The following is a 21,370-nucleotide window of genomic DNA, read 5'->3' on the forward strand; positions in this document are numbered from 1 at the left end:
CTCCCCCCTTGCACTCACACCTACCTACACCTGTTCACAATAGTTAATGTATTTGACTAGATCGTTGCTGGCAGTACTTTCTCCCTTCCTACCAATAGCTCTCTTGTCTGTGGAATTTATGTGTTGACAGTTTTTTGTTTTCTTTTGGAGTACTTGGAATGTTCCTGTATTATCCATAATAGTTAAGCAACTGAGCAGTAACTGGAGAGAGAGCTCATTTCATTGAACTCTCTCTGGTTTGAACTTTGCTGAAGCTAATCAGGTGTGCAACTGAGTGAGTGCCTGGAACCCCAGCTGTGTTGCCTTCAGTTCAGTGATGTAAGAAGGAGGGATATAAATGTAATCAGTTAAAGAGAGAATTCAAACAATAAAGGCTGTGCATTCCTCTGGTTTTTTTTACTTTGGTCACATTTATCTGATTTGTTTTTTTACATGGGAAAACCAATACCCTTGGGCAAATGGAGTTTCATGTTTTCATTTTGCTAACTTATAAATAAGTTATACTGTAAGTTATACTACAAGACCATAGCCTTGCCCATTGCAGTTATCTAAATCCAGCTTTGACTTACAAAATAGATATATAGGTTTTAGTGAACATTGCAGATTTAGAGTGAGAAGCTTTGAGTATCCAGAGGGAGCTGGGTGCTACAATATTGCTTAGGCTACAACTTCCCTCCACTGCCCACTGGCTTCAGCTTTTGGGCTGTGCCATGCACCTGTGCAGTCGTAATGTCAGTAAGTATTGTCATCTTGGTCATGGAAATGCCACTAGGAGTTTAAATGCTATCAAAAAGTTATTAATATGAGGCAGTGGTGTGAGAAACTATTCTTGCACTGTCCCTGCTGAAATAATTTGGAACTGTTGGAACAATTTTTCATTCCTGCCAAGCATTCAGTTGTTTATAAAGATCACACAGAAACATGAAACTCACACTTCTTTGGCAACCTCTTGTCTGCAGTAGTAGTGCCACGTGTTGGCCATCTGCTGCTGAACACAAATCTTGCGTTAGCTTGCCTGTCACATGCAAAGAAGCAACCATGTTAGGAAATGGCTTTCCTCAGTTGACAGACTCCTGTGGGTCTGTCAGAGTGAAATATTTGTGTTCTACTGTTGCAAGAAGGAAACCACTTTTACCTGGAAACAATGTAGATGCGCCCATTCATTTTTCCTAGCACTCTGCTAATCTCTTATGACCTCACTGGATCATAAGGGACTAGTAGTGGGGAAAAACAGCTGTATGCCAGCACTTAGAGAGGAAGAAAGCCAAATCTCAGTTACCATAAATTGATCTTGGATTGGATCATATACTGTTCAAAAATATGATACTGACAGATACAGGGCATCTGTACACACACTTTTTAGTGTCAAATTTATTTTGTTATTATTCACACATATATGGCATATGGTGTACACTGAAGCTTTACCTAGTTAGCTGACAAAGTGCTCAAAATTTCCCCAGTCAAATCTATACACTGCTGACATTGTTGACTAATGAAATCCACGGAGTAAAACTTATAGAACTTCCAGACACAACCAAAGGTGATCTGAGATGCACTTCTGGTTTTTTGGAAATCAGAGGTGTGTCTCAAAGGCCTCAAACAGGCCTCCTGCATCTCAGAAAGCCTCCTGGGTGTGACCAGAGGATACCTCCAGTCACATTCAGGAGGTCACATCAGTCCTGTACCTTGGGTTTGAAACCTGCAGTTAGTCAAAACCATAGGTAACGAATCCACAGATAAACAGGCACAACTTGTACATCCATCAACATGTATGCTGGCATGGTTCCATATACAGGTCCAACCTTGTTATACACAGATTTTTTATACACGGATTTGACTCAGCACGAATGGCCACTGCAAATGAGAAGGAATGTGCTGATCCCTGGAGAAGGGGAAAAATGCATCCCTTTAAAATCATAGTTTTAAAAACTGCTTTTTACTGTTGTAGAGAGACAGTCATGCAAGTGTTTACAGATATAACCTAATTATCCATGGATTGGGGGGAGGGGGAATCCACAGATTTTCTATCTCAGCACTGATGAGAAGTACCCTTTAAATTAAAGGAAAACAGTCCTGAGAGAGGGCAGCCAGCTGACAATCCTATGATCATTCTCCAGACTTCACTCCTCCCTTCCCTCTGAGCATGTGAAAGAAGGCTAAATGGCAGTGATTATAATAATAATAATAATAATAATAATAATAATAAAACTTTATTTCTATCCCGCCCTTCTCCCCAAAGGGACCCAGGGCGGCTAACAACATATAAAACAGATTAAAACATAATTTCACAAACAGATAAAAACACATTAAAAAACACATTAGCAGAACCCATAAAAACAGTAGTCAGATAAAAGTCAGAATAAAAGAGCATAAAACAGCAGTACTTAGAGGAATCAAGCCTGTAAAAAGCAACTAAAAGATGTATAAAAGATGTTTAAAAGGCCATGAAGTCAGAAGGCTTGATTAAACAACAAGGTCTTCAGGCCTCGCCGAAAAGTCTCCAGAGAGGGAGCCATTCTCAAGTCAAGGGGAAGGGAGTTCCACAACGTTGGTGCCACTACTGAGAAGGCCCTATTTCTTGCCGCCGCCCCACGTACCTCCTTAGGCGGCGGCACTTGTAAAAAGGCCTTCTCTAATTACCTGAGAGGACGAGCCGGATTGTACGGGAGTAGGCGATCTCTAAGATAGCCTGGCCCAGAGCAGTATAGGGCTTTAAAGGTCAAAACCAGCACCTTGAATTGGGCCCAGAAGCGAATAGGCAGCCAATGTAGCCCCCGGAGAAGCGGACTGACAGAGTCAAACCGCCTAGCTCCAGTGACCACATGGGCCGCCGCATTCTGCACTAATTGCAGTTTCTGAACCGTCTTCAGGGGCAGCCCCACATAAAGCGCGTTACAATAATCTAACCTCGATGTCACCATAGCATGGATCACCGTGGCCAGGTCTGCACGATCCAAGTACGGACGCAGCTGGCGCACCAGCCGAAGCTGAGCGAAGGCCCCCCTAGCCACAGCCGCCACCTGGGAATCCAGGAGCAGCTGCGAGTCCAGGTGGACCCCCAAGCTGCGGACCTGCTCCTTCAGAGGGAGTGCAACCCCATTCAGAGCAAGCCGATAATCCAGCACCTGCATCGAGGATTTTCGAACCAGGAGAGCCTCTGTCTTGTCCGGATTTAATTTCAGCTTGTTAGCCCCCATCCAGATCCTCACTGCTTCCAGACAGCGCTCCAGGCCCTCAACCGCCACCCTGGAGTCTGGAGGAAAGGAGAGATAAAGCTGGGAGTCATCAGCATATTGATGACACCCCACGCCAAACCCCCGGATGACCTCTCCCAGCGGTTTCATGTAGATATTAAATAGCATGGGGGACAGAATTGAACCCTGCGGCACCCCGCACTTCAAGGGCCAGGGTGTCGAACAGGCATCCCCCAGCACCACCATCTGGGACCGACCTTCCAAGTAGGAGCGGAACCACCGCAAAACAGTGCCTCCAACTCCCAGCTCGGCCAATCGGCCCAGAAGGATACCATGGTCGATGGTATCGAAAGCCGCTGAGAGGTCCAGCAGGACCAACAGGGACGCACTCCCCCTGTCCAGTCCCCGGCGTAGGTCATCCACCAAGGCGACCAAGGCAGTTTCCGTCCCAAAGCCCGGCCTGAAACCAGATTGAAAAGGATCCAGATAATCCGCTTCATCCAAGACCCTCTGGAGTTGGGCCACCACCACCCGCTCAATTACCTTGCCCAGAAACGGGATGTTGGAGACTGGCCGATAGTTGTTCAACACAGTGGAATCCAGGGAGGGCTTCTTCAGGAGGGGGCGAACCACCGCCCGCTTCAAAGCAGGTGGCAACGTCCCCTCCCCCAAAGAAGAGTTGACCACCCTCCCCGTCCACTCAGCCAATCCACCCCGGGCAGCTCTTATCAGCCAAGCTGGGCAAGGGTCAAACAGGCAGGCAGATGGCCTCACACTCCAAAGGAGTCTGTCCACATCCTCAAGCTGCACAAGCTGAAAAGAATCCCACAACACTGGACAAGCAGTTGCCAGGGGGACATCATCAGACATTGTCAATGTGGCATCCAAGTCGTAACGAATGCGATTGATTTTATCTGCAAAATGTTGCGCAAACACGTCACAGCGGCTGACCGTGTATTCCTCCTGGTCCACTGGCGAGGCCTGATGGAGGAGGCCCCGCACCACACGGAACAGCTCTGCCGGACTATCAGCAGACGCAATGGTAGCAGAGAAGAATGATTTCTTCGCTGCTACCACCGCCACGGAGTAGGCTCTATAATGAGCTCTACTCCGTGTCCGATCGGATTCATCACGAGTTTTCTGCCACCATCGCTCTAGACGCCTGCCCTGCCGCTTCATCATTCGCAGCTCCTCAGTAAACCAAGGAGCCGCTTCGAGTCTGCGACGTGGCAGAGGTCGCTCCGGAGCAATCTCATCCACTGCCCTGGACATCTCCCCGTTCCAGAGGTCAACCAGGGCCTCAGATGAAACGCCAGTCTCGGCAGTGGGGAAATCCCCCAGAGCCCTCAGGAAACCTTCAGGATCCATTAGCCTCCGGGGGCGGACCATAGAAAACGGTCCCCTGCCTCTGCGGAGATAGGAAGTCGCAACCAGCCTAAACCTTACCAGGAAGTGATCTGTCCATGACAACGGAGTGATCTTGATCTCCTCTACATCCACTTCATTATCACTTCATTCTTTCCCCCTCACTGTACTCCTGGTGAAGGGAGAGATTGCTGTCTCTTAGTGAAGCCTAAGTGCCTGAAGAGAGACTGATTGTCTCTGTGTGCATTATAGAAGGTCAGCAAGGCTGTTTTAAAATCACCAGAGCAAAGGAACTTTGGGCACAATCCTAACCAGGTTTACTCAGAAATAAGTCCTATTTTGTTCAATGGGGCTTACTCTTAGGAGAGTGTGGTTAGAATTGCAGCCTTTGTTTTTTAAACTGATTTGTTTTAGTGCATTTTTTGCCATTCACCTGAGTTATGGGAATGAAACTCTCATGAATAATGAGACTCAACCTGTATCTCTTCAGTTGCTTCCCTTAGATCAGGGGTGTCAAACTCATTTCATCCTGGGGGCCACATTGGATTCAGGGTACCTGCTGAAGGCCGAACTCCAAATGTGGCACCCGGAAGTGACCTGAACACAGGAAGTGATGTCACTTGTGACATCACTTCCTGTTTTCTTAAAAGCTGAGGCTTCCCCCTGGCTCTGCTACTTCACCCCATCCCATCCCCCATTCTACCACAAAGCATCCCCTGCCTGCCCACCAGCCAGCCAGGCCTCCCAGTCACCCCCAGCCCCCCATCCTACCACAAAGCATCCCCTGTCTGCCTGCCAGCTAAGCCTCCCAGTCACCCCAGCCCCCTATTCTACCACAAAGCATCCCCTGCCTGCAAGCCAGCCAAGCCTTCCAGTCACCCCAGCCCCCATCCCCATCCTGCCAGCCAGCCAAGCCTCCCAGTCACCCCAGCCCCCTATCCTACCACAAAGCATCCCCTGCCTGCAAGCCAGCCAAGCCTTCCAGTCACCCCCAGCCCCCCGTCCCCATCTTATCACAAAGCATCCCCTGCCTGCCAGCCAGCCAAGCCTCCCAGTCACCGCCAGCCCCCACCTACCTGCCACTAGTCAGGGCCAGGGAAGCCATGCTCAGTGGCTCTGGCTCCCAGGCCCCCTCTGGCCGTGACCAAAGCCTGGGAGAGCTCTGGCCACTGCTGGAGGGAGGATCGAAGGCTGGGGATGCCACGCACGGCTGCTCCTTGGGTGAGCCCTGCTCACGCCCGGAAGGAGGGCCGGGGAAGCTGCGCGTAGGTGCTCCAGCCCTCAGTCGACCCTTCCAGCCGCGGGCAAGGCCTGCTGGCATTTGGAGGGAGGACCGAGGGCCGGGGACACTGCGCGCAGCTCCTCTAGCCCTCGGAACTCTCTCCGGCTGCGGGCAAGCCCAGAGGGAGGACCGAGGGCCAGGGAGGCTGCGTGCCACTGCTCCAGCCCTCAGTTGCCCCTTCCAGTCGAGGGCTGTTGGAGCGAGCGGGGTGGGGCTGCCCCAAAGCCCGGGGGTCCATCCAAAATGGCTCTGCGGGCCGGATGCGGCCCACAGGTCTTATCTTTGACACCCCTGCCTTAGATGTTCAAGTGTTGCAGGTTTTCTATAAGGAAGTATGTATGAATTAGAGCTCATTAAAATGTGCGTGCATTTTTTGAGACAATCTGTATAAGCCATGGATCCGGTATTTTTTAGTGGACTAACAAACTAGAAGTTATAGCTGCTAACAGGGAAGACTCCAAACTACAAGTAGTCAGGCAGAAAAAGGTTAATAGCTGAGGGTGGGGGTGGTTCTTTCTCACATGACCATAAAAGTGTTGGCTTCTGGACTGTGTTTTCTGCCTAAGAGCTTGTCACAGTGTTTGGAATAAGGTGTGACCTGTTTATTCATAGAATTAGCCAATCAAAATAGTACTCTGTGAACTTCATTCAAGACAAGCAGGCACTTAGGATGTGTGTAAATATACCCTGTACCAAAGAGACTTAACAGGAGCTAGCAAAGAAGAACCATAGGCTGGATTTCTTCAAACTCAAACGTTTTCCTTGGGGCTTGGATTAATTTTTTTTTTTAAGGGAGGAATGTCAGAAGGCGAGGATCTAGGACAAAATGAAAGGTACTGTAACTTTACATTTTGAGTGTTTTTTGTTCTGTTTTGGTCTTAACAGAGAAATACAATTTCAATGTTAGCTGTGACTTTCCTGAAGATAAATCATCTGCATCTTTTCACATTTGTGAAAATGAATCTAAAGTTTCTTGCGTGTCAATAACAGTGCAAAAATGAATGTTTCTGAGAGAGATGACATTAGAAATACCCTAATATCAGTAATTGCTTTAGCTGTTAAGAACCCTACATGCTGTGACTTCTGAAAAGTCTCTGTCCACCTTGGCCTCTGCTGAAGCTGCCAACATAAGAGATTTCAAAATGTCATAGACACAAATAACTGTAGCGTAGTTGCTATTGACAGATACATAACTTATTACAACTAGAAAGGGCACAGTGTTCCTGTGAGACGTGACTGTCGAACACTTTCTCCAGGTCAGACCAGAAAACTACATTAGGTCATAATGCAAACATTTTAAAGAATTAACCTGTTTTCTCGGAATCAACTTCACTGTTGACAAGACCCTGCTTAATGATGTGTTGTTTGTTTGGAACTGTTAGAGAAGAATATAAAATCCAAAGAATAAAAGCTAAGAATAACAAGTGTAAATTTTCTATGTAGATGACATTCCGCCTCCCCACACCTATTTTCATAGTTATATAAAAATCTGATCTCTTCAATTCAAAGACTGTAAGGAGTAATTCTTATATTTGAGTGGTTATCCTCATTAGATAAGTGGAATTAAAACTGAACTAATGGAACTAAATATTTAACATGTAATGAAAACATGGACAGGCTAATCTGCTATATGAAAAAAAGAGTGATTAGGAGATTGGGTTACAGCACAATCCTATGCATGTCTACTCAGAAGTTAGTCCCATTGTGTTCCATGAGACCTGCTCCCAGGAAAGTGTGTACAGGATTACAACTTAATCACATAAGTCTTCATAGAAAAAATTAACACTGGCAGAATCAGTGTTAATGGTAAGAATGGCTTTTCTGAACTCAATTTCTTTTTGAAGATTTGGTTGAAAACAAACTGCCGGGAACCAAATTACACACAGTGCAAATTATTATCTTGAAACAGATACTTTGGTATGACACATGTTAAAAGATCATTTTGATGCAATCAGATTCATTTGTAGGCTGACACTGAATTAAATGGACCAGAAAATACATTCTTTGTTATTTTTGACTGTTAACATTTCAGAGAAAACACATTTGCCCCAAGGAAATTTCCGGTTGCTCCCATTATTTTTGATCCAAAATTCAACCTTGGAAAACATTATAGGAACAAAGAATACATAACAGTCTTTAACTCATTTTAAAAATCATACTCTTAGGCCTCTTGACCATGAGGTGTTTGATTGATTGTGCAGCCAGGAAGGTGTTTGAGGGGCTTCTCCTTAGTGTTACCATCTTCCATTAGAAAGATGACAAAGCATGGTGATGTGTGACTCATCTTGCACTCTCCTCCTGGAGTTCTGTAGAGTTCTGTATTTTCCTTTCTCCTGCAGTGTGCACATGGGGTGGCTAATAGGCAAGATTGAACAGAGGTTTGGAGTTCAAACAGTGTCCTCATTGTGCTGCTGCTGACACCTGGTTCTGTCTGTCATTTTCATCATAACCAGATTTTGCAGTGCCTATGCCTACACACAGGCTCAAACTATATATTTAAAGTTGGGCCAGTCCCCAATTACAGATAAAGGAGGGACAGGGAGTCTGAACTGGGTGAGCCTTTGGCCTGATCCAGCAGGGCTTTTTTTCATGTGAAAAAGTTGAATTTAGGCAAGGCTCTCTCAATTCGTTATGGTGATCAGGACTGGGGTGGTTAGTGATACGAGTACCTGCAATTGGTGAGTTTGACCTCCAGAGCTTTGCCTTAGGTTGTGTAGTAGCTAGATGGAGTCTGTGAAAACATGTGTCTTGTAAAAGCTGTAGCTCTTTCCAATGAGAACAGGAACTGGCAAGGTTCATGCTTAGCCGAATAACTTTAAGGCTGGAATAACTTTGTTCCAGGTATTGCCTGGAATAACTTTAAGGTATTGCCCTCCAACAGGTTTCTTTTAATGGCTGTCTGGAAGCTGTGTCCAGTTTCTTCATGAGGTAATTGCACAGTGGAAATTACACAGCGGTATAGCATCAGAGCTTATTTCCTTTTGTCTTTCAGATGCGATATAAGGTTCTGAATTTGACCTAGAAAGCCCATAGTAGTTTAAACTAATACCTCACTGAGGTAATCTCAGAAGCTGCATTCACTCCTTTCATTCTCAGGTCAACCAAGAATACCTTCTTGAATGTGTCATCCACTTCAGAGATGGCAGGAGAATGGAGCACAGTAACTCTGGAAGCAGAACTGTCGTGGCTATAGCTTAAAGAGGGGAGAGAGCTCAAATGCTTTAAAAATGTTTTTAAAATATTTTTTAAAGCTAGCTTTCAACTGTTTGTAATCGTTTACCACCTTGGGGTTTTGCTTCAGCATGGGAAAAGCAGGATATAAATCTTTTAAATAAATTTTTAAATAAATATTTGAGCCTCATTCAACAGTGCTTTTCTGTATCCATAAATAAGACCACATTTACAGAAATGAGGAGTATAGAATAGACATGCAAAAGTAGCAGTTCTTTGTGTTAGCTACTGAAAGATCTTGTGTGTCTCAGCAGAAAATAGATTCTGCTCTGGCAGAGGAAAGGCAGGGTATAAATCTTTTAAATAAATTAAATAAATAAATGTGCATTGAAAATGATATGAATGAAATGCTACTGCAAACCTTGGCTGTATGAGGTGCATTGAATGTGAGGCATTGTAGCTGCCATTTACAGCACTGGCATTTCCAAGGTGTCTCACAGTGCAATTGTTGAATTTAAAGCATATTGTTATCCAATCCTAGGATGCTCCTTTACAGGGATGCAGTTTGTGGTTGATTTGTCTTCTAGGACATCTAGAGGCTATTTGCACAGCCTCCACAGGCCTCAGAAGAGCGTCCGGAGGCTTCAGTTTGGGCCAAATCTGGCTCATCGGGGGTCTGTGGATCCAAATTCCGCAGGAAGTAGGCTCAACCTGTACTCTTGTTTAATACCTTGTGAGATTACAAAATATAACATCTGATTTGTAGGGCTTTCCTTGAATGTGTGAGGACTTGACAGCTGCCACACTGATGGCAGTGCTCTATGGACTATTGAGGAGGCTCGTGTGATGATGGCCCATGTGATACAATGGTGAATCAAGAGGATAGGATTGGGCTGTTAAGCTACAACAAGCGGTAGCTCTCTTAGGGCCCAATCCTATCCAACTTTCTAACTTCAGTGTAGCCCCAATGCAACCCTGTGGTAAGGGAACACTTGTTCCCATACCTTAAGAAGGCCCCAGTGACTGCCTCTCCACCATAGGATGCAGTGCACACCCCACTGGCACAACTGCATCAGCACTGGAAAATTGGATAGGATTGGGCCCTTACTTAGAGTAAGTCCAACGAAACTCAGTGAAACTTACCTCTAAGTACACATACAAAGGAGTGGGTTGTTAACTGAGCAGAACTTAATGATGGGATGTTTATAAATGTGACCTTCAGCCAATTTTTTATTCTGGGCATGATCTCTTTTACTTCTGCCTTTGCTTATTGAAAGAGTATTCTGCAAGTGGCAGTAAAGTTAGATCTGTGTAACCAACTAGGTGAATTGCAAATTCATTTTTAACAAATAATGTTTTAAACATTTTAGAATATTAAAAATGTATTTAAAAATTAGTGTGGAACAATTTAATATCAAAAGTTTACTATAAAGACATTTGAATTCTTAAACTTTAGATTGCAGCTTCAGCCAATAGCTATGTGCACTTGGGAGTAAGGGCAAAATCTCAACCCTCTGTTGGGCCAGTATAAGTCCCTTGCACTGGCATGGGAGTGTCGTAAACGTACCATGAGGCATGTTTTTGCCTCCAGGAGAGTGAGGATGTGTGCTGGCCCACAGAGGCTGCATCCAGTCTCTGTGCTGCCTTCAAAAGGAAAGGTTGCACTGACTGAGGGTGGCTAGTACGGGGAGTTGGGGAGGATGTTTAGGGGGCGTTTCATGCTGGGTGTGGGCCGATAGGTGGACCAGGCCCAGGAGGGAGTGGGACCAGCCTTAGGCTGGATCCTAACCCCTTTCCTGAGCAGCCCATCATTATATCCGACTGCTCGGATTTGCACCAGCAGTTTCACTGGCACAGATCTGAGTAGCCTCATTGATGTGGCTGGGGCATTACATAAGTCCCCTTACTCCATGTTGTGCTTTCACCTCCTAACCTATGCCTGATATGGCAAAGGCCAATTGGCCTACCTATTACAGCGCAGGTTAGGATTGGGCTAAAAGTCTCATTGGTGGGACTTGCTTCTGACTAAAGGAAGTTAGGATTTGATTGCCATGTTTGCCATAATCATACAGCAGCCATCTGCTCAAACTCCTGCAGGTAGTTTGGACTTGCATAAAGCTTGCATAAAGCCACAGTGAACAATACTACTTTCGGTTTTTCTGCCTTTCTAGGTACAGTAGCTCTTTCTTAGCCTACAGCCACTCTGTCAGCCTTCCAATAGGGCAGATTAATTGATTAATTGATTAATTAGATTTGTATTCCGCCTTTCTGCCTGAAGGGCAATCAAGGCAGCTAACAACACTTAAAATATATACAAAACTATAAAAATACAATAAAACAATAAAATAGATAATAAAAAACAATAAGGCCAGCACCAGCAGTACAGAACAGTTATTAAAAAGCAGCCATCATGTCCTCTACTATCAAGCCCTGGGTGTCACTAACGTGCCATAAAGCACATTTATGGAACCTGGAAGGGGGGGGCGTCAGCACTGGGTCTCAGTGCTGGGAAGAGAATGACAACAAGCTGCCGACAGTAAGAAGCACGTTTATAGAGGAGGGACTGATCCGAGAGGGGGATAGAACCAGTGGAGGCCTCCCCTGCCAGATTCTATTCCCTGTGTCAGACTGCAAAGGGGGCCTGGGGCTTTTGTCAGGAAGCTTCCATGGCCCCACTGGATGCGGTGGTAGCCATTCTGGTGTCACTTCACCTGGTGGCGCCAGGGAGCATAGGATTGGGCTGTTAGTATGCTCCAAGAAGGACTCGAAAATGCCACCCATCAGAATCATAGTTTTAAAGATTATTAGGAACAACAGGGAAGTTTTATGAAATCCATTTTATGACGGTCTTGTCTACTGTAAACTAGTATACAGGGCTGGTCAACTGTCAGTCAATTACTAGAATTAGGCTGCCAAACAACTTTATCTGGACCCTAGCAAGCAGAGCAGTTTTTGATCAAAGAATGGCTTATTTTATCCTTGGTTTAATACAAGGAAAATAAAACCATCAAAAATGCAGTGTGGAGAGATTCCACACTTATTTGGATTCTGTATGTAACATGTACAGGCATGTGCTCTATAAGTGTACAACTCTTCTACTTCTAGGCAGTGTGCCAGTGTGCAAACCTGGTACCTTCGGTACATGCACACTGTTGTAACGAATCATGTTGCCGCCACCTTCAGACATTTGGCAATGACCATCATATCATCGCCAAACATCTGGGTTGCCAGTTTGGCACTGTGTGGAGCTGGGCTGGGAGGTATGCAGCTACTCACCTTAGAGGGAATGCTGCTTGTAGGTGGCCCCAACATTCTTCTAAATTATCTAAACTTCCATGTAGGAATTGAAACAAGTAGCAGCACACGTTTTGGGGGCCCCAGAATACAAAATTTGACCATCCCTTTTCTAGCATAGCTTACCTGGAATAAGTTCAGTTAAACATTGTGGGAATTCCTTCTGAGGAATCATGAATGGGAATGTGCTGCATGTACAAATGATGAACTTTATATCAGATTGGTATTTTAAAAGGTGTTTATATTTTTCTGTCACTGAGTGACATACTGTATGCATTTAGTGTACTTGTGTTCATTTCCGCTTTGCAGCCTCATGTTTTGACTTTGTACTACAAAATCAATGTGGACGTTGCAACTCGTGTAGAATATTATGGCCCTAGGAAACTGAGTACAGGTCAGATCTTTTCATCCATGGATTTTTCACCTGCAGATTTGACTCAACACTGGTTCCCCAACTCATGTTAAGGACCAACATGTACCTTCTTGAGCTGCGCTCTGGTCAGGTCCAGATGGTGTTCTGAGGCCCAGGAAAGGCTCCAGGAGGCCTTAGAAAGGCATTTCCAGTTTTTTTTTTCAGGGGGGAAAAGCAGAAGTGATGTTCTGCAGTCTTCCAAGAAGCCACAGAACACCCTCAGAGCCCTCTCCGGACACATGTTCTGAGGTTTGATGTGCCCTGACCTGTGAAGTTGTTTATCTGTGACTTTCAGCATCCGTGAATGCCAAAGCACAACTTTATTGCCCATTGAGTAGTATAATGCCAGTACCCTCCTAGAAATGTAACTTGAAATGTAACACTGTTTAATATGAAAAATTGTTTGGTGCTTCAGTAGCTTCAAATGCCAGGAAGCATTACTGGTGTTAGTCATAGTTACCATTGACAAAATACAAGGTAAAAGCAGGATGCTTAACCTGGATAGATGGCTGTAATATTTGATGAATATGCCATATGGCATCTCAACTTGCCAGCATGAAAATGAACGCTTGAGCGGCACAACCAAATAGAAGACGTACATCCCTCAAGCAAAGCTCCTCAGTAAGTGGTTAGCAACTGTTGCTATCTATGGGTGCATGTTGTGGATATGGTAGCTCCCTGCTGCCCTTTCCTTTCTGCCTCATCATTGAGGACTGAGTAAAAATGTGAAATATGTCCACTCTCTCTTCTTGGGGTTCACTATAACCTTGATTGTGTAGGTTAATCTATCTGGTTGTAAGCTGCCTTGCAATTTTTAATTGCAAAGTTGGGATAAAAATCTTTTAAATAATATTTGGAATTTATGTTAAGGTGACAGGTTTGTTTCTGTGGTCATTTCCTCCTTTCCAAGCCTGGTGCCTAAAATGTAAGATTAGGCACCATCCAGATGTCACTGGGGAGAACTTAGCCAAACTAAAGCACCGCCACTGAGAAGCACCACTACCCTTTCTCTGATTATGCAGCACATGAGGATAAACAGAAGAAATGCTTGTTCAATGTTAGTGCTCAGTATCCAGCTACCATCAAAGACCCCCCCCCAAAAAACCCTCCACTTTAATCCCACCCCAATTTTTTTTTGTGACTCTGATAACTGATGCTCTTAAAATACTTAACTAACATTAGATTGTCCTGTTGATCAAAATATTATGGATACATTAGTGAAATTAGCAGAGTGCCTAATAAATATTTAATTAAAACAGTATGAGGGAAATGCTGCAAATTAGTAATTTTATATATAGGGATTTTCACAAGTCTAGCTTTTACCAGGGAGCTGTAATATTTTTATGTTAACCTTGATCCAGTTGCCAGATCAACTTTCTTGTATGCCTTTGTACTCTTCACTTCTAGTTAAAAGCAGTTGTTTAAATATGTGCTTAGTCTGTTACTGCTGCAAAGGAAAATGAGGGAAGAGGGAGGGGTCTGTTCTGCAGCAGTAAGAGAAGGTTTCCTAGGTGAAACTAGAAGTTGCTAGTGGTCCTTGGATATTGGGTTCACTAAGTGCCATAGTCATTCACTTGCTTTTGTAGCCCATTTGAAGGTTTATCATTCAGAAAAAGTGGGGCTACTGTCTTGGCTTATTTAGAACATTTTCAACATACTGTAATCACTTTCTAATAAACTGTTTATTTCAATCTGTAAATTATACTAATAAAGTTAGGTTTTTGAAATTGTGGTAATCTTTTTTGAAGAAGGAAATGCATGCACTACCTTAAAATTAAAAAAAATGAACTTAGGCCGCAATCCTAACCAACTTGCCAGCACTGACATAAGGGGAATGCAACTCCTAGGTAAGGGAACAATCATTCCCTTACCATGAGGAGGCCTCCATGAGTGCCCCCCAGCTGCAGGATGCAGCACATGCCCCATTGGCACAGCTATGCCGGTGCTGGAAAGATGATTAGGATTGCGCCATTAGTAAGGTCTTGCTCTGTTTAAGTACATTTGTAGCTTCTCTTTGAGAGCTCAGGCTAATTAGTATTTTGTTCTGATGGTTTGCATCACCATATTGTATATGGTTGATATACATAGTATATATTGTGTGTGTGTGTGTGTGTGTGTATTTAGTATATTGTCTGTGCTTGCAAGACCATTCATGTGCTGCTAGGAATTTAACCCTACAGCTTCATTAGGTTCACTGTCACTTGCCACTCATAAAACATCTTTAAAATGGAATGTAGTAAGAGTTGTGTGAGAGGACTGATGTTCTCTTAGCTGCACCTCTTTTGTGAAGCCACTTCCTAGGTCTGCTGCTGTGGATTGTTATGGGATTTGTAGTATGTAAGTCAGTGTGAGAGGAAATCTTTGTTCAGTAGGAAAAAAGGAGAAGTGAAAGATTTGGGCAGCCCAGTCCTAAAGCTGGCAACTCTGCTGTGTGCAGCAGTGCCAAAATGGCTACCACTGCATCCAGCGGCACCACCAAACTTGCCAAGAGGTCTCCTTGGGTGAAGGGGACTTTCATCCCCTTCCCCCAGGGGAAGCCCCTCGCCCCTCAATGAGGCTTCTCAAGTTTGTGCCGGCTATTTTGCCAGTGCAGACTTGAGAGACTCTGTTGGGCCTTCTGGCTCTGCCAGTCCCACCCCCTCCCTCCCCGATTCTGCCCTCTGCTCCTTCCTTAGCTCCTTCCTTTCCCCTACTAATTCCTTAGCACAGTGTTTCTCAAACTGTGGGTCAGGACCCACTCGGTGGGTTGCGAGCCAATTTCAGGTGGCTCCCCATTCATTTCAGTATTTTATTTTTAATGTATTAGACTGGCTGCTACCATGGTATGTGATTGCATTTGGGGAAATGTTAAAGACCTGTACTTTTAACAAGATACTATGTATATTCTTTTAACAATGATAGTAAATGGGACTTACTCCTGGGTAAGTGCAGGTAGAATTGTAGCCTAGGATTGTTAAAAATGCTCCTGCTTGATGATGTCACTTCCGGTCATGACATCACTTCTGGTGGGTCCTGACAGATTCTCATTCTATAAAGTGGGTCCCGGTGGTAAATGTGTGAGAACCACTGCCTTAGCAGTTCTGGACCTAAATGCTATCTCTGCACATGTATCCGCTTATCCTGTAAGAACTTGTAGGGAGGCTGTGTTGCAGGTTTCATCTTCACTGAAATTCAGTTGATAGCAACCCATGATCTTTTCTGTTGTGTTGTCCTGCCTCTGTAATCCCATTCTAGTGGAGATTAGATCTGCCCCTTTCTGGATGGTGTTTTGGAAGGAGTAGAGCAGCGCTTCCCAAACTCACACAGTTGGCAACTCCTCCACCAGCGCTGGAACTTGAAAGTGAATGATGACGTGTTTTGTATCATGTGATGACATCACTGGTCACTCACTTCCAAGTTGCAGAGCCTAAAAATAGCAGTAAGGAGGACAGGTAAGCAGAAGGGCTTTTTTGAGCGCACAGTTTTAGCGTGCAGCAGCTCTGCCTGTCACGTTGAGCCTCCTTATCAGTATTTTTAGGCTCTTACTGCAGTCTCACTGTTAGGCAGCACACACAATGCCCCCGGGGAGTGCCTTGCAATCCCCCAGAGTGTCACAGCACACAGATTGGGAACCTCTGGAGTAAGAGGTTAAGGGCGCAATCCTGACTCCCCGTTAGGCTGCTGCAAGTCCTTTGCGCTGACCCAGGAGGATCACAAACGTGCAGTAAAGCACGTTTGCGCCTCCTCAGGATTCAGCTGGGCTGGCGCAGGGACATGCGCCGGCCTGCAGAGGCTCCTGAGGTGGCGCAAGTCTGAGGAGACCATTTGGAGACAGGGTGGCTTACCCGGGGGTCAGGGGAAGAGTTTCCCCTTGCCTCCGGCTGAGCCACATCTTGCCCCAATCTTGGATACAGCACAGGCCTCCTGGCCTGCCTGTTTCAACCAAGATAGGATTGTGCTGCATGACATTTTTATTTGGTGTAACCTTTCATTAACTGTTTGAATGGAATTCATTTTTTTCTGGCTCTGGAGCTCTCATGTTCACGATTGTTTTATTAGTTTTGTTACTTTAATATTATTTGCTGAGTTAGATGTTGTTTTATTATTGTTCATGAATTATAAGCTGCCATTGATCTTCTGTTGCAAAATTAGAAAGGGCAGGATATAATTGTCTTAAAATAAAGAAATTAACAGCGCAATCCTAATCTGTCCTGGAGCAGGCAGGTTGGCAGGCCTGCGCTGCATCCAAGGCAGGATTGCGGCTGAAAGTAGCTCAAGGAGAATCACTTCCCCTTACCTTGGGTAAAGCCACAGCAGCCCCAATGGGGCTAGTCAGATCTGTGCCACCTCAAGAGGTGTCACAAATTCAAGCAGCCAGAACTGCCCTGGGCTGCCCAGGAACAGGGTTAGGATCTGGCATAACTGCCAGTTTCTGGCCCCACCCCCACTCCCCACCTGCCCCGCTCACCCTCAGGAACCTCCGCCGCCCACCCTCTTCCTGACCCAAAATGCCTCCCTCTCGCCTCCTCCCCAAGCCCCCTGTCAGCCAAGCAACTCACCCTGTTGCTGGGGCCCACATTGGTGCGGGGAGGCCCACGCAAGTCTGTGCACTGGCCTAACCTGACTTATGTTGGCATGAAAGTGCTTTATGGTACTTTCAAAATGACAATGGGCTGGCACAAGGGACTTGCACGAGCCTATCTGCAGGGCAGAATTGTGCCCTAAGGGCATAGTCCTAAACAGGCCTTCTCAGAAGTAAGTCCTATTTTGTTCAGTGGGTCTTATTCTCAGGAAAGTGTGGTTAGGACTGCAGCCTAAATAATATTGTGCGGACCTCACATTGTGGCAGACAAAAACCTAGAATTGGGCTGTAAGTTGTCTAGCTGTGCCACTGTACAAAACTCCTATTAAATTCCTATGAAACAGAATAACATTGCATTGTTACTTTGGTTGTGTAAAATAAAGTGTGATTCGAACAGGAAAAAGTTAATTTGTTGCTTTGAGAAAAAAATCGTAATTAAAAATTTCAAATGGTGGTGACCATTCATCTTCCAGTCCCAAAGGTCGTTACTCAGAGATGTAATACCGGAAGCTGTGTAATTGCTTACATTTTGTGTGTTATAATCCTTTATTTGCCACATCATACCTTTACTTCATCTTAATTGGTAGCAAAGCTAGAGAGCCCATGTATAAACTGACCTGTTCACGTGACTTGAAAATTCCAGCACAGCTCAGGGAGGTGGGCTTCTCCCCCCCCCCACCTTTTAAAAAAATTGGAAACCTGAGATGTAACTGACCTTTCTAAGAAAAACTCTGTAGTTTATTTTGCCTGGAGCAGATGTCTGGTTACAAACCGACAGCATGACACCATTAGTCATTTTCAGAGAACCTGATGGAACTGAATCTCCTGGCTGGCGTTTGGGACTGACAGGCTGCAGCATCTGTTTGTCATAACTGCTCAGTGATGGCTTGGGTGTGTGCCTGCTCATCTCTGTATTAAGCAGCTTATTTGCCAGAAAACCAAGCCAAAATCTTAAAGCAAAACATTCCCGTTTGGCTTCATTTTCTAAATATTTCAATCAGCATGGGCAGAAATATTATTTACTAGCACGTTGAAAGTTGAATAGGGCTGGTCTCTTGGTGCCAGTGGAAAATAGCAGCTGGGGTGGGGGGAATCCAGATTAGGACCATGGTGGGGTCTAGGGTTAAAGCCCTCCTGCCATGGTCCTGGTCCATAGGAAGCCCAGTCAGCTGCTGTTTCTCAAAGACAATTGATGCACATTGGGATCAGTGACAAATTTATATATGGACACACCCAAAATGAAGAATATATATTCTTCATACAGGCCTTATATACTGTTCAAATAAAGGGCAAAGAATACAACCAGCATGCTGTGGGGCAACAAGATTGTATGTGCTTTATCTCTTGCATTCTTATTTTAAAAGTGTGTAAGTGGCATCTGTGTGCTTAGGCTGGGTTTCAAAGAGCAGTACATGGATGTTAAAGGCTTCTCCCACCTTCCAGGGCATTTCAGGCCTCTCCTACCTTCTCCCACTTCTTGTATCCTCAAGAATACTAGTCTTGAAGACTAAGAAACTTTCCAAAGTAGCACTGAATATGATATGAAGGGCTGCAGTCATCAGTGTCAGCATGGAAGTATTTTGGGTGCATGCAAGGAGCTCTTGAGATCCTAACCTTAGAGTTGAGTGTGTGTAGGCTCAGTAATGCACACCCTTTATCTATCCAGTTTTGAGAGTATAGATCATGCATTATTAGGCTTACATGTCTAGGCACCACTTGTACAGCATGGAGGTAAGGTGGACCCAGAGACAAGTTGGACAGGTATGATCTACCTGCCCAATATATGTGTACTTTGTTCATCATCTGAATGAGCTTTAAATGACCAGTGTTAGGCAATGAGTTTGCTTTTTCAGAGGAAAGAGAAAAAGATGAACCCTCTCAGTGTTACACTTTGAAACCGGAGGTAAGCCTTGCCTACTCGTTTCAAGATCTGCTAAGGAAAAAAAGACACACGGACTTGGTTTTGTTTTGGCAGCAGTTGTCACAGGAAGGAAATGGATGAGAAAGTACAGAGATGTTCTCAAATGGTATTTGCCTGCTAGATTCCAGTGTCTGGGACACACAAATGATGGGTGCACTCTAGACAGTCTTATGCACCGCATGTAACCCAACAGGAAGCTATCTTTGCTATAAGGACTAGAATTCTTTGTCTTAAAAAAATGTGCAGAGGAGAAAGGGTGGAAGAGATCTTCTGATATCCTGATATCTCCAGCTGCAGCGGAAATAATTTAGAACTGCCTACACTTTGTGACCACACATCTTGTTCACCTGTTGCCTCTTGTTACCACAGAGCTTGCAAGCCTTTCTGCAGCACACATAAGAATAGAAGCTGTAAATCTGGGGGACACAGTTCTTGTATTGCTCAGTGCTGACAGAAGCGTGGGGGAGGTTTAAAGAAAAACAAGTTGGAGTTTAATTTGAGAACCAGAAAAGCCCTTGTGTAGAAATGTCAAGTAGAATTTAAGATGCGGCAGTTGCGCTTGCTGGCCTCAACTGATGCTGAAGATTTAGGGCCACTTCATATGCTAGCCATTTAGTGACATGGGTTTGTCACTGTGTGTACATGAGACTGTTCCCAGCTCCTTGGCATACAGATGAAAACATGGATTTCTTGTGTGCATGTATTACATTTTTAGGTGGATGTGTACAGCCATTTAGTCTTAGATGAACCTCTGAAACAAGTCAGGCCTAGCATTCGAGCTCAGCAAAGTCTGATGTTTGCTAGAGCTGATGCTTAGGTGGGGGCCCACCACTTGAATCCCCTTTAAATTGCTACCTGAACTTATTAAAATTTGTTTTGTTTTGCACACATGCTGCTGCAACGATGAGGGAGAGCTCTAATCCTAAACTGGCTACTGCACAGGCGCTGCTTATGCTGTTTAATGACAAGCAGCTAGGCTGCTTTGTTTTTCTGTCTGTCTGGGTTACACAAGGGTACGTAGCTCAGGGTTATCCCACTTTGCATGGGCCAAGATCCCTACATTGCCACCCAGACAACACACAAGCTGTCTGCATTACTTTACCATGGCTCGGTGGTCTGTGCAAGGCACCCGCCCAGTGCTAGCGGGGCTGGCAGGGGCACTGGCCCAGTGTTAGGCCTCACAAACGTGCCCTAGGCTGCAATCCTAAACACACTTACCTGAGTAAGCCCCATTGAATGCAGCAGCACTTTTGAGCAGACATGCATGGGACTGTGCTGTTAGCCAATGACATTTCAATAGTGATCAGTAATGAGATATGAATGTGTGGAGGAGCAAAACATAGGATCATGCTAGGAAATTACCTGCTGTAAAACTAGAAAACAATACCTAGTACTTCATAGTTGCTGTAACTGAGATTAGTTTTTGTAATCTAAAAGTTTACAGATCATTTCAACATAAAACATTTGTTTGTTTTCTTCAAGCGGTTTTAATGTTTGTTTTTATTTTTCAGCTGGGAAGTCATTGATTCTAAATCTGACTATAGGCTTTGGCTGAACCAATGTATAGAAGAAGCAATGATGAGTTGCTTTGTATTTCTTCAAGAAATGTCTCACTTCAAAGAACAGAACCCTGGCAAGGTAAAATGAGGCTCACATTTTACCTCATTTAAATGAATATATTTCCTGGTGGATTGTGCCAAGCATATATTAGTAAATAAATATGTTAAGGAAATCACAAAAACCATTTATAATTGCAGTGATTTCAGTGGAAATTACCAATGTAAATTGTCTATGAATTGCTAAGGGATTTGGGGAAGGAGGTGTTGTTTCTTGTCACTGTTACAAATCAGCCAATAGCATATAAAGCAACCCAGGTGGTTACTTGGGGCAGCCATATATGTACAGGCACTTGTAAAACAGTGTGTAATCCAAGAGGCACTCTGTAGGAGCCCTTAGAATGTAACAGAAGATGCTGGAGAGAAACTCCTGAATAGTACCCAGTTGCATGGACTTTGACAGTTGCACACCCACATCCTCTGTGACATTGCAAGGAATCTTCCTAGTGTGCATCTCTCAGATAGTACGGTACAGCTTCGTGGGATGGCAAAGTATCTTGGGCAACTCACAGTTGGGCCCATTACAATCTTTACAAATACTACTACATATACAG

At 44.7% G+C, this 21,370-nt stretch overlaps 1 protein-coding gene across 2 annotated transcripts in view; it reads left to right on the forward strand.

Moving 5' to 3' along the window:
- The window catches only part of RETREG1 (reticulophagy regulator 1), a 59,653-nt gene that overhangs the window by 25,306 nt on the left and 12,977 nt on the right, over nucleotides 1–21,370 (forward strand). For both annotated transcript variants that reach the window (XM_066625812.1, XM_066625813.1), the window contains exon 4: nucleotides 20,712–20,838. In XM_066625812.1, coding sequence (XP_066481909.1) covers nucleotides 20,712–20,838 — 127 coding nt within the window. The remainder of the gene's footprint in view (nucleotides 1–20,711; nucleotides 20,839–21,370) is intronic.

Source organism: Tiliqua scincoides, chromosome 4 (genome assembly GCF_035046505.1).
Source record: "Tiliqua scincoides isolate rTilSci1 chromosome 4, rTilSci1.hap2, whole genome shotgun sequence".
NCBI classification, from domain to species: Eukaryota; Metazoa; Chordata; class Lepidosauria; order Squamata; family Scincidae; genus Tiliqua; species Tiliqua scincoides.